A 14,538-nucleotide genomic window follows, 5' to 3' on the forward strand; every position below is an offset into this window, starting at 1 on the left:
TGCACCGGCTTGCACCATTCCATAAATATGCTGCCCAGCTATGTGCACAGAAGTGGTACAAGCCGGTGCTAAACATTTTGGTGTAAAACTGCATTAGTGACGTTTTGCACCAAAAAGTATAAATCAGGGCCTTAGATCCAGTATAACAATACAATCCCTGTTTTTCCAACACCTTGATAATCATTTATCCGGTTACCCTTCATATGCCACATCAAATGTGAATGTTACTTTTTTGCCTACATACAAATGTTAGTTAACTATGACCTGCATTCAAGTTTGCAATTTTTTTTTTCAATTAGGTCCAGAATACCAGAAAAGGAAGCTTCTTCAAGAAATCATGGAGAATGCAGAAGGTGTCGAAAATACAGAACAAGAACCTCCAAAGATGGAAAAGCCACAGTCAACTCCAAGAGAAAGCCCACAACATCATGAAAAGAATTCCTCACTCCGTGAAACAACTCCTGCTCGAACTCCAAGTCCTCCGGTAACTCCCCCTTCATCAAAAAAGGCAAAGCAGAATTCGCAAAAACAAACATTACTCAATCCAGGTAACTGGAATGGAGAGCAGAACAGGAGTGGAAGCCAGGCTGGAAGTAGATCTGCCACACCATCTGCAGCTAGCAATAGATTACCTTCCTATAGCCAATATGAGATGCAGACAAAAGCACTTCAAAGACTTGAAAAGTTTGATGCTGAGTACCACAAAGGCTACCACAGTTATGCTGTGCGCACCTCTCCACCAGTGACTCCTCCATTACACTGCAATGAACAACCATTCCCAAGCTCAAAATCATCTTCTAAAGAAGCAACACCAGAACCAGTAGCTGATATTGCAGTCAATGAAGATGAGTCAGAACCCCAAGAAAAAGAAGTACCAACAACACCTCAGAAAGATCAAGAATTCATGAACGTGATAGTACCTAAGAAGAAAACAGAACCCAAAGATGAATACAAGCATGTGCCAAAAACAGAATCCAAACATGAGCCTCTCATAGAAGTCAAACCACAACCCAAACCACAGCATAAGGCTGAACCTAAAGCTGAACCTAAAGCTGAAATGTGGCCTGAAGCCAAGGTTGAACAAAAAATAGAGACCAGAGCTTTACAGAGGGCTGAGTCAAAGACCATACAGAAGCCTGAACCTAAGGCTTTACCGAAGCCTGAACCTAGAGTATTACCGAAGCTTGAACCAAAAGCTATACAAAAGCCTGAACCAAAGGCTTTACAGAAACCTGAACCAAAAGCTGCTCCTAAACCCGAATCCAAGGCTGTACAGAAGTATGAGCATAAAGCTGCTGCTAAGAAAGGGAAACTTTTGGGAAGCAAAGCAAAGGTGGTTGAAGACATTGATGAGGTCAGATTCAATATATACTTCATTTTTTTCTTGAGAAAAACACATTTCTAAGATGCTTTTGACTTTTTTTGTTGACAGCTGTCTTTTGTTTTGATTTGGCAATATATGCAACTTTTTAGAATACTAATGAAGTTCAGAAAGGGATGCTGTCATTTGTACAATGTAAAACATCTTATCAACTCATTATATGGTGCATTGTGGTGCATTGTGTTTATAAGAAAAACTCTGGCCCATATGTAAGAGGGCCTAGTGCCATCTAATGACACATTAGCTTTATTTTTTTACACAAATGTGGCGTTAGATGGCCAAAAATGGTACTCCATATTTACAAAGTGCCTCAATGCTTGCATTGCGGCACTCTGTAACCCTTTGTGCTACATTATGCCTGCGCCAGGCATAATGTATGCAAGGAGGGAATTCCCCCGTTAAGGGGGCTGAAAAAATGGTGCAAAGAAATCTCTCAGGGCAGGCCTTTAAAGGAAGCTCCCTATGTTTTCAATGGGCCTCTGGGTGCGTTGCAGGATTAGCGACAACATTTTTTCCCCTAATCCTGCAAAGTGCTGAACTAGCATCAAACATTTTGTTGCTAGTTCCCTAACGTCCACCATGGTGCACAATATGTTAAGTATGGTGCACACATGGTGGTGTTAGGGGAGCTCAAGGTGCATCACCACTTTTCATAAATCTGCCCCTCTGTTTGCTGAGAGATTATAATGCTATATGCATCACAGTGACATAGAACAATCTTATGGTCTTAGGTTTAGGAATTTAAACTAGAGCAGGAATGAGCAGTAATGGTGGGCTGAGGACTTCAGAGCCATCCATGTTGAGCATTTTCCTGCTTACTACAATCCCATGGACATGCTTTATTTTGATCACTATGGGCCATATGTACCAACAAATTTTCCCATAGACACAGAATGGGTAAAACCCTTTGCTACATGTAGCCCTATATTTCTTCAGTAATCACTGTTGTGTACAGCATAGGAATTACAACCTCTTATGGCCCTTCAACCCATGTAATCCTGAACCAATTTAGAACTGGAATGCTTCACTCCTCACATCGCCCTGGGAAGGGGGCTCTTGCACTGCCCAGGCCATGGACAGGGCTGTTGCCCCCATGTGGCCCCCTGTACTTGTTCTCTGCCAGCCGTTTCATTGCAGTTGAGTTCAGCACTGCCCTGGCTGATTACAAACTGCCCCATCATTATCCTGTCAGAGATCCTGGACGGGACGGTGATAGGTTGGTGGGTGTTCCCTCCAACCTTGTAATGTGGCAGTCAGACCACCACAACCATGGCAGTCCAACTGCTACTGCGAGTCTAGCAGTCTGTTGACAGCCAGACTCATAATAGGGCCCAAAGTCATAAGTCAAGGCTGACAGTGATGGAGTGGGGACGAGATGCAGGGACCATGTTAGCCCAAATGAAAAAGTTACCTTCTCAAAGACCGGTGCAGATTTTCAGGATTTCTCAGGAGGAGCTCAACTGGTGCCAGCCAAAGATCAAGGACTTGGGGGGGCACCTGTTGGGGATCAGGAACCCACTCCAGCAGAGGCCAACAGGGCTCTGGCAGGTCCAGTGCCAGCTACTGGCAGGCCCTTATGGAGCAGGTCAGCTTAGCAGCCGCAGAAAGGCCTCTGGAAATTGTTGTGTCCTTTTATCTCAGAGCAGGAAATCAGTATACTGACCCTTAGTGTCACTCAGATTAGCTCAGAATGAAAGGAGCAGGCCCAGTTTTCATTCTCATAGAGCATGACAGGCTTCAAGCTACAGGGCAGTCAGTTCAGTTCATAATCTTTATTCGGCTATACCATTAGTAAGCCATAAAAGTACACGATGTATACAATAAAAAACATAAAACAGTAAACACACAAGCATAAAATATCAGTTTAAGCAATTAAAAAATTACTGGTACTTAAAGCCAAATTTTAGGGTGTGATAAAACGTTTCCTAATATACATGGCTTTTATGATAATATTTGGCACCCTACGGCATATAAACGGGGAGTCTAATGCCAACAGGAGTTTCAGTGCTTCCTGATGTGTTCTTATTTTGAATAGGTGAAAAACAGGTTTAAGATAAATGGCTCTGATATAATCATAAAATCTACAGAATATAATGAAGTGTAAAGTGCTTTGTTTGCTCACTGTGTCACGGGGGCATCTATCTGACTCTAAAGGGCAATGCCTAATGAGGGGGTATGCAACTAGGTGGTGAGCTATGCCAGCCTAAGTCTGGTTAGGACAAACCTGTGCTGCAGGTTGGTGACCATGGAAAGATAGCCGAATCTACCTACATTCGTAGAAAAGGATAGGTAAAAACCAACAGTGGTTTTCGTAGATTCATCTAGCTTCCTTGAGTCCTCCTTGGCTTTCATAAAGGTGTCCTTGATTGATTTTTTAGGAAATTACAGTGCATCCTCTGGATTGTGTACAATAGATTTATTAAAACCGCTTTTAAAAGAGGATTCAATAAAAGCTATACAGGGTATGCACATGGCATTGTCCAGTTCCAAACAGTCCAGTATAAGGTCTTTCTTGAAACCAGTCAGTTCCTTAGACCATATACTATGCCATAAGAGCAGGGGTCTCACCTGTAGCACATCTTCCAGGTATTGTAGGCCACTTCTTGGTGCGTAGGCCAATTTGAGGCTGAAGTGGGTAGACATAGCATACGTTTTAGGAAGCAATTTTCTTCTATTTGTAGGGGGGGGCATTTTAGTTTGCCCACTTACCCCAGCTCTATATGCAACCGTAGAGATTATTCCTCACAAATTTCCAACATGGTGTCTATGGGGCAACTCCCCAGTTTGCTTGCAAATCTAAATATAGCTCCTAAATTACTTCAAAGTTTGTTTCTACCTGAATATACCTGTTGGTCCCATTTACCATTACTAGCGAATAACACCCCCAGATAGTTAAAACCGTCAACTGTACTAATCTCCATATTCTAGATGTAGAAGCTTCTGCATTTCTTAAGCTTCTTACCACAGGTCATAGTGAATTCTTTGGATTTGTTAATAATCATACCCTTAGATGACATAAACTGTTCAAAACCACTCATTAACTTTTGGAGCCCAACGGGGGTTCGGGAGATCATGACAACATCGCCTGCATAGAGTAGGGCAGGTACTGGGCGACCGGCCACGTATAGGGGGTCCGCCTGTAGGGCAGTCATCTGAGGAAACAAGGCAGGCCTCAAGCAGCAGGACAGTCCTTACTGCAAGACAGTCCTCTGGTAGCAGCATGGCAATCTTCTGAGGAAGAAGACAGTCCTTCCTCTTTAATGTCCACAGGTCCAGCAATATACTGAATAGTGGCACAGGAGGTCCAATATTTATACCCAGTGCCATCCTTTGAAGTAGAGGCATTTTCTAGGTTTCCCACATGTCTGGTACTGGAAAGTTCTTCCATTCCCCTGCCAAGGCTGTAAGGGGTGACGAAAGACTAGTGTCAGGTTCCTTTGTGTGAGATGGAGCCAAGCCCTTTGAAATTTATATGGGGTAGGGAACAGTTTCTACCTCCACCATCCTGGCAGGATGGCCTTGTCCCAGCTACACCCAGGTACTGTTTGGGCTCTAAACATATCTTTCTGGGCAGAAATAACAGGCCCAGGCAGATGGAGGCTCTAATAAGGCTTCAGAAAGTTTAGTGGAAAAAATACAAATTTTCTAAAAGTGGCATTTTCAAAATTGAGATTTAAAATCTAAATTTGCTATTAAAGAGGATTTTAAATTACAATTCGACTCCAAACAGTATGCTTCTACTTGCTCCCAATCCAAAGTTAATTGTAATAAAGTAACTCAATGTTATTAATTGGGAGAGATCTGCCTTACAGTAGTGAAAAACACAGTTAGGAGTTTTTCACTAACAGGACATGTAAAACCTATACCCACATGTCTTTCTTAAATGCAATGCAATCTTCTTGATTTATGGGCTTTTAGGCCTATCTGAGGGGTAACTTACATGCATTGAAGAGAAAGGATTATGCTGACAAAAGTCTTTTTTCCAGGTCAAAATGGTAGTTTAAAGCTGCACTACATACTTCATTGGCAGGCCTGAGACATTTTAAAGTGCTTGTTCAGAAATTGGCACAATAAGTGCTGCATACACATTAGTGGCATTTAATTTACAGAGCCTGGGTACTTGTAGTACCATATACTAGGGGCTTTCAAGTAAAATAAAATGTGACAATCAGGTGTAGGCCAATTTTGCCAAGTTTTAGGGAGAGAGCACACACACTTTAGCAATGGTTAGCAGCAGTAACGTGCTCAGAATCCTAAAGCCAACACAAATGAAATAAGCAAAGCAGAAGGGGTAAAGGCAAAAAGTATGGAGTGACCTTGCTGAGAGGGCTAGGTCCAAAAGAGGCACCTTGATTAAATATGTGAAAGGTCTCCACTTTGCTTATCAAACTAAATTCACTAGTACATCCATCTGTGGTCGCTCTTCTTAAATGATTAAGCACCTTAATTGTAGCTAAAGACCAGGAGAAAAATAATTTTCTCAAATAAAAATCTGAAAGTGTTGAATTATACCTAATTTCTTTAAAATGTCATTGTGCCGTAGGGCCTTCTTTAGAAGCCATCTATAACGACTCATTTTGTTCTTCTATCTTATTTAGAAGTGAGGGGAAAATGTTCACCAGTGCTAACCTACTAGCTTAGAAGGTGTCAGAAAGCCTGCACTATGGCAGATCCCTCTTTTCAACCACTATAGGTGGGAGCACTTTCTATGTAAACAAAGACCAACACATTAGGAACTGCTGAAAATGGGTTAGGTTAGAAGCATTGACTTAAACGTAAAGGAGGACACAGGCATAATCCATCCAATTGAGTTTAATTTAGAGTAGGTGACAACTGATGACATAGATTAAGCTGAATTCCAGAGCATTGTTAACACTGTCCAAGTCCAAAGAAGGTGAGTGTATACACATGATCTATATTGCTGCCTTGAAACCCTGTGCTGCATGTACCCAGAACCCAGGATAAACTAATTTCACTTCCAATTTTGTGGGCCACCATCCATGTTCCAGTTAGAATCTTTTTTCAGCCTGTTTACACACTAATGGTGTGATATAGAGTTTGGTGCATGTATATTCCAACACAAACTTGAAGAATACCCTGTTCATCCTATTTGAAGTGCTCCAGGATATTGTGATAGAGTAACCCATCCTCCAAACTCTAAATCAGATTGAAGTATACAATAAAGTGAGTGATGGAATGCTTGCATTCATCTCAGCGATTTGTAATTACTAAGACCACATACAAAAAACATAATTATTTTGCACACCATGCAACTTCTATTTGGTCCCAGTCATATGCAAGTCAGAATTGACCCCTCTCCAACAGGAACAGTCCAGCTGAACTGAAAGGCCAGGTTATACCTAAACTGGAACACAAGAAACCCAAAGCTGGCTTCATCCTTATTAGGGTGAATCAGTCATGTATAACTTTATTCCAGTGCATAGCCATGCCAATTAGGGTGTCTTACTGAAGTATGAAAAAGAGTGAGGGATGGAATACTTGAAGTAACCTCAGCTATGGGCAATTACTCGGGCTACATTCCATTCCATCATTATTTTGGACACATGACACCTCAGTTTGGATCTAGCAATATGCAAACCAGTCATGATCCTAGTCCAATAGAAACACTTAGGCCCAAACTTCCAGGCATTCCTAAAGACGAAATAGGATCCAATTTTCATATGCAATGCAAACAAAGTTGGTTCCAGAGCTTAGCACCAGGAAACCGAAATACACTCCTCCCCTGACACGATTTGATAGTTCTGGGAGTACCAACCAAAAGCTGAGTTTCCGGTTTAGCGATCCAGGTGGTAGATATTTAGGAAAAAGCTGACAGAGACAATAATAGTTGCTCTAGTAGAAGACTTTGTGGATTAATCATAGGCATATAAAATCTATTCTCTGATTGCATGCCTATGAAGCTTGCTGTGCTGCATTGTGTCAAATGGAGAGAGCAGGAATGTGCCATAATTATTAATCTGCTATAGACACTCTTGTGGCTGCCAAGCACTAGTGCAGGCACCCTTGCTCCATGGTGCAAGGTGCCTACATTACAAGCAGGATTGTTTTTGTACAAGAAGGGACACCTTCCTGCACAAAAATATTTTCAGATGCATTTTACTCTATCTATATGTCCTGCAGAATGCAGCAAACATAGAAAGGGGAAGGCGTAGCATTTTTATGGATTGCCAGGTTTAATTTCCTTAGTATGCCTTGGAATGCATCAGAAAACAAGGGTGGATGCATGAGAGCAACCACACTTCACCCATGGAATGCCTTCCCAATGCAGAGTAGTGCAAAGCAGTGATTTGTGCTGCCTTACCTTACTTCAGATTTACTTTGCAGTCAGAGCCAGGTAACATGACTCTGCATGGCATAGTAAATTTGACTTAAGGGCTGGTTTTGCCTTGTGTGACACAACAGTAATGTAACCTCTTCATAAATCTGGACTCCAGTGCAAGTCATCAGGAATATGGTTTCTGCCTAGGAACAACGTGAATTGGTTGGCAACTAGCTTCTCAGAGATTCTTCCAGGAACTGGTAGAAGAGTGATAGACCTATAGGTATTTATTTACCTATGGTTCGCGTTTGCGTTCTTTAACAAATGGAAAGTTCTTCCATCATTTTGACATAAGGGACCCTCCTCAAAAATAGTACTAAATTAAATCATTTTTTAATAGAGCACAAGGGATTAGTACTATTTATCATGCAGACGTGGGCCGGTCATGGGTCTATGGGGAGCCTGATATTTTTTCTTGAATAAAATTCTCCTCTAATTCATCGTTTCTGATCCATCAGAGGAATCTTTTCTGCTGGAGGCTCAGGGTTTTTTTGACAATTGATGTCAGTGTAGATTCCGGAGATTTTAGAAGGAAAAAAGGAATTTTATGTCATAAATCTTATGATCATTTCCAATGCCATTGAGGCAAGATAGCTTGACAAAGGCTTTTAATAATGTTTCTGGATCATTCTCTACTTTTAGATTTTATTTTGCTTCTAGAAGTTTCAGCAAATTATTGTATAGTTTCATGTCATCTGTATTGTACTGTTCTCCACCTTCTTTTGAAGTGATAAGTTTTCATTGTGTGTCCATTATATCAGGGGTTGTGGGTGTATGTGATAACTATGTCCTGGAGAATGAGTACATACCCTTCAAAAATAGTTTTTGAGATGTTATTTAAGTAGTCAACCGCATTATGATTGATGTCCATGTGTGGGCCAATTTGTAGTTTTATATCTAGAACTGTTCAAACCACAGTGAAATCTAACCTATCCTATTGTAATAGTTGAGGGCAGGCTTATTTTGGACAGTTGTTAGGATGAGTTCTATTTTCCATCTGAAATGAAATCATTGAGTGATCACTCCCCTCCATGGGTTTGATCAATTACATTTCATAAATCCCAGTTCTGGCAAATATGTGGCTCACTGGAAGTGACTCATATCAGAAATGAAGACCCATGTTTTTAAATCATACTCTACAGCTACATAAATATGAAAGTGACCTAAAACTGTCAGCTTTGAAGTGTCTACCAGTGTGATGACCTGTAGTATTTTACACACATTCTCAACAGACTTGTGTGGCATACAATACACTGCTATTTAAGTAGCAATACTATTAGAGATTGGGAAAATATACATGGTAAAACATCTGAATATAGATAGATCCAGGTATTAAATAAAAGTATATTATGATAGCTACCCATCTCTGCCTAAACTGTGGTTGTGGGCCAACATTTTTCTTTCAGAAAGCGCATTTGCTAACTCAAGTGCAGATATATCAATTAACGATTTTTCAGAAACTATAAGAAAGTCCCAAGACAATTGTTGCACACATGTAAATTGACTTCAGTTTAGTCATTGTACAATATAAATACCACACTCTTAGATCTGAAGTAAGTTACAAATGGTTTTAAAAAAAGGAAAAACAAGTGAGTTCCATATTCCATGCTAAAAGTTGAATGGTTCACGCTACTGAAAGATGGCCTACTGAGGTGTTCAACGTGCTTAACCAGGCCAAATTGGACATGCTATTGTGGGAAAGGGGGTAGATTTGCATTTAGTAAATTTGAGGTTTTTTAATTCAACACTCCTTTTGTTTCCTTGATCCATTGCTCACTGAGTTCTTTCCCATGCCAGTCCTCTGCACCTACTGCAGTTTTGTTTCCAGTGAGAATCAGTATATATGTATAACACACTCCTCGTGAAAACACACTTTTGCACTTGTGGTTTGCATTTGAGATTGCAGTCTTCACACAAGTTCTAGAGGGGAAAGTCCAAAGTTGTGCTAATTAATACATGTTTACACATTAATTTCCCCCAATCTGGTTGTTGAAAATGATACACAGTGCATTGACTCAATGCTTATGTGTTGTGTAAGTCCTCTCTCTACCTTGAATCTAAAGCAGTTTAGAATGTATCTGTATTGAACATTCCTTCTAACATTACATTTTGTCACACGCAAGAAGTTTATGGAATACAAAAGATCCCTGGATGCAAAAAAGCACAGTGTTGACAACATCTAATAAACATGGTGCCTTTCACATCCATGGCATACTTCCTCAGAAATATCCCCCTTGTTTGAACATATGGCTAGTTCCAGACATATTTAACAAAAATAAATATCTTTGTAGAGGGGGAATTACAATCAGTGACAAAAACTGAGTTTGAGTCATTGAGCGTGCTGCTTCAGTAGAGGATGTGTAGTTATCATTTTTCTTTCTATAAGTGTCTGGAACCTGTCATCATTCATTTGATGCGGCTTCTGTACATAAGAGTTGCCAATCCGTGTACCTCACCTTATCAATTTGGTTTCTGTACATCGCAGTTTCCAGTCCATGTACCGCACTTTATCAGACAGAATTATTGGGAATTGTTTATGAATATAATATTATGTGTTTCTTTGAAATTGCGCTCATAATCTTTACATTTCTTTCCTTAGGGACCCAATACAATCATCATCTGCATGGTCATTTTATTGAATATTGGTCTATCCATCTTGTTTGTGCATTTTTTGACATGATGTACTCTTTACCTAAGGTAAGAAAACCAAATAATGTTTTATTTTTCTTCACAAATAATCCATGGAATTTCACAATAATAACTAGTAAGTCACTGATTACACATTTAAATGAACACATCAACCTAGTTCAAAACATTCTATTCAGTAATTTCACTGACTGAAACAAAATACTTTCAAAGATCAATGTTTTGCAACATCAATAACATACAGTACAAACTTCTGATATACTATATTGTCAAGTTGTTGGAGTCTGTCTCTAGTATTTTTCAGAACATATTTCTCACAAGGCACTAAAAACTGAAAGGACCCAGAAGCCATGTCATTACTATTTAGCACAAATGTCTTTTTGTATTGATATTTTATACTTAACAATTCAGGTCTATGGAGTTTGTAGACTAGTCAAATACATTTGAACTAATTGTATGATGAGTAGACTTAACATAATCACCAAAGCGTTTTTTTTAAATATTTCAAAACATCAAGATAACTGTTAAAGGGGTGTTTATACAGCAGTTGCATACCAAATCTAAAATAAATAAAAATGGTAAATAATTGTTAAATAATTATCACAATACATGCTTCATAACATATACTGAAATCGCCAGATTCCCTAATGAAAATGTCTATTATGAACATGCTAATAGATATCGTAACATTGAAGATGATGAATTATTTTAATAACAGATATGAGTACCTCATTCACAGGATAAGTGAGTGACATAACAACAGGTGGATATAGATGTCCAACACACAATCCGTGGCTAGAAGTATAGTCTTTATAGAGATTGTGTTGTGGGCTAATACTGCGTGGGTAGTACTGTTTGCTATTTGATGTCTTTATACATTAGTAAAAGTAAGTGTTTCAAAACATGATTAATTATATTTAGACCTTCATCAGGGCAATGGTAGCTGACTTACTAATTGTTTACAAAATATTGTGCAAGCATAGGGCTGCACCTAGGAACTGAACAAAAGTACTTAATGTGCTATTAGAATGGCCAATATTTTATTCTGGTGGTTTAATACAATCTGGTACATTTTGATACATTTTATTCACCAGCCATAGGGCAAAGTGTACTATTTCCATTCGCAAACCAGGGGTATGCAGTTTTGACACTAAATGGTTTGCTAACTGGAATGGAATCTGCAATGCAACATATATACTAATAGGGGTTGTTGCAAAATGCTGATTCATGGGGGATTTTAAAACAACCATGAATACTAATTGGACAGGATGTATTTTCTAGTCTCTGTAAAAGGCTATGAATACAGATGATGGGCCATAGAGACAGCTACCATATGGCCTGGAAATTTCATTACAAAAAGAAACATTTTTGTTTCAAAGAAGATCATGTCTGCTAAAGAAACCAGGGCTGTTTAAAAAAAATATATATTTATTTTGGGAAGTTGTTTGGTGGGGTGTAGGCAGTGGCCCTTTGGCCCACTGAGCACCACTCTTGAGGCCACCAATATGATTCCAATTAGAAGATGTTCAATGGTGCATCTGTTGCTTGGTGAATCTGATGCTATCCCCAGAACCAATTACTTTTCAAACTAATTTCTGCTGTGCTCCAAACAAGTATGTAATGCTTTGTGTGGTTTAACTTTTTTAGCTTTTTCCATGATTGCACTAGTCTGCAGCAGAAGTGATGTCTGTTGTAGCACATTTTATAATGAGACCACACTATGGGGGTGGGGTAAGTAGCTGGTTGTGCTGTCCTACAGATGTAAATTATAATAGCTATTATATTTGGACAAATGTTCCCCTTGAAAGACACTGCCCCCATTTAACTGGGAAACTGCTAATATTTGTATGTTCTGCCTTTGGAGAAAAAAACCTCAAGGAAACATTTCCATCTAATATGTTTGTAGTAATGTAACAGCTTAAACCTCCAAGTATGTACATGTGTTAGTCTGTGCAATCTTTCCAATATTTTCTCACTCAATTCCTCGAATATAACCCACATGTAACATATTTGCAATACAGTAACTTTTATGTTGATTTGTCCCTTTAATTAGGAAGACTGGTAATGTAGTGAAAGGAGCTTTTCTGAGACATCTCAGAGGAAGACTTGAAGAAAAGTTGTTGCAGCAGGATGAGAAGTAAAAAAGAAACACAGAGTCGGATAGCCTGTCATCTTTCACTGCTGCTCACCTGAGGCTGACCTCACCAGACAATGGCAACATTATGGACCTTGGCGCACATTCTCTTTTTCTACCAGCAAAAAGTGGCCTTTCAATATTTGAATCAAAATATTGCAGCTGGTCTTATGTCTGTGCGAGATGGGTTTAGTTTGTGATTACTAGTGCTGATAATGGGTGACTTCCCGATATTCATTCATTAAAATAAATTAGCACACTAAAGAAAATGTAGTATATTTAGAAAAAAAAAATTAAAGAGCAATTAAGTGTCATCACAAACTGATTATTCATTCTTTCCTACCTATATAGAAATAGCATGCCTTCTTCATGAGAACACAATTTGTTTTGTTTTAACCACATTCTCCCCTTCCCCTTTCACAGTAATTTACATTGTATTCCTTTTTTGTCTGGTTAAAATACAGGCAAGAGAATTAGAATCATAAGGCATGATTTTTGATAGGCAGAAAAAGAGACAGAATGTGAAGAGCATACCCCTTTGCATCTACCTGTCGAATTGTTAGGATAGTCCAGTGATGGCGTTACTCTAATATAAATGTAAACAGGCTATCGTTTGGCATTACCAATCAAGGGTTTGGGAAGATGCAGGCCAGGTGTAACTCCAGTTGGTTGTTAGAGTATAAATGAAGGGGATATGGTGCTCTTCTTTGCTTTGTACATTGCATTGACATCACAAGTACTAACATTTTATTAGCAACTACAACATGATAGATGTAAATAGATTTTAACAAATTGAAGAGGGCCTCAAGTCAACTAAATTGTAGCAAACTCCGACCTAATATGACTTTGTTAGGTGACAGTCCTATTACAAGTACAAATGTTCCATCAAGTAAGACACGATTCTCTAGTTAAATATATTGCATACCTGTATCTCACAGTCAGTTGATAAATGTTGTTTAACTGCATACTGTACTAGCACACCTTTTGTGTTGTATGTCCCGATCTTTAATAGAACAATGAATTTACAAATGCAGCATTTTATTTCATCAGATATTTAAAATTGATTTATTCAGATTTGTACACAGCTAAAGCTGCACTTAGCACACTTTCTATTTTCCTGTGTCAATGTGCTTATGTATTGATCTCCTTTGTTTCTTAATGTTTGCGTTCTATTTATTTTTTTGGAATTACTTGACATTTAAATAAATGACTGTGCCTCTTCCGCGAGGAAAGTGGGCATTGCTTTATTCGTTTAGAACAATGTTAATGTGATTACAATTCAAATTCTATTTTGATTCAATTAACTGAAGTGAATTTTAAGAAGTACTCATCTTTTTAAGTAGAATGTAGAGGTAAGAGTTCCATTTGTATTAATTGTAGAACCTGTTGTTAAAATTGTATTTAGCTATACATCAATTGTTTCTACAGAGTAGACTAGGCTGGCATTATCCCTGGACTGCATCTAAGTGGGCCACATTTGCAAATGTAACATTCTATGAAGAAGGGTCATATCAATAAATTATAATCTCAAGTAGAATTATATAACTCAACGATAATTTCTCATACTTAGTATGCTACCAAATGATGAGCCAAATTACCTGTATTTGTCCTGAACATGTCACATTTTTAAATTTTGAGGTTTGAGGTTTCCATACTGAGTTGGATATGGTTGGATATTACACTAGTTGTTCAGTGCTAGGTTCTGACTAACAAAGTGTTTTCACTTACTGCCAAACAAGGATTCCTTAATGTTTTTGTTTTAACATTAATGGTACCAACCAACATGTACAAGAGATACAGTGGTGACTTCCGATTGTAACAACTTGTTACTGGGATATATTCTTTTAAATTCATAATCAGCTTCACATCTACTAACAATAAAAACCTTGATAGTGGCATAGAAAAACACAAAGTAGAAATATAATAGCTAAGAAAAGTTTTACCTTCAGTGAATCTTTCACACTTCACCCACTAAACATGCAACATGCAAATATATAGTAAGACATGAAAAATGAAAATCCATAAAATTAAGGAAAT

At 38.6% G+C, this 14,538-nt stretch overlaps 1 protein-coding gene across 1 annotated transcript in view; it reads left to right on the forward strand.

Annotated features, from left to right (window-relative positions):
- Positions 1-14,038, forward strand: part of JPH2 (junctophilin 2) — a 322,011-nt gene extending 307,973 nt beyond the window's left edge. The window contains exons 4-6 of the mRNA XM_069243569.1: positions 300-1,354; positions 10,321-10,418; positions 12,421-14,038. Of these exons, the coding sequence (XP_069099670.1) occupies positions 300-1,354; positions 10,321-10,401 (1,136 nt within the window). The 3' untranslated portion in view covers positions 10,402-10,418; positions 12,421-14,038. The remainder of the gene's footprint in view (positions 1-299; positions 1,355-10,320; positions 10,419-12,420) is intronic.
- The last annotated feature ends 500 nt before the right edge of the window (positions 14,039-14,538 follow it).

The sequence above is a fragment of the Pleurodeles waltl genome, chromosome 7 (genome assembly GCF_031143425.1).
Source record: "Pleurodeles waltl isolate 20211129_DDA chromosome 7, aPleWal1.hap1.20221129, whole genome shotgun sequence".
Taxonomy (NCBI): Eukaryota; Metazoa; Chordata; class Amphibia; order Caudata; family Salamandridae; genus Pleurodeles; species Pleurodeles waltl.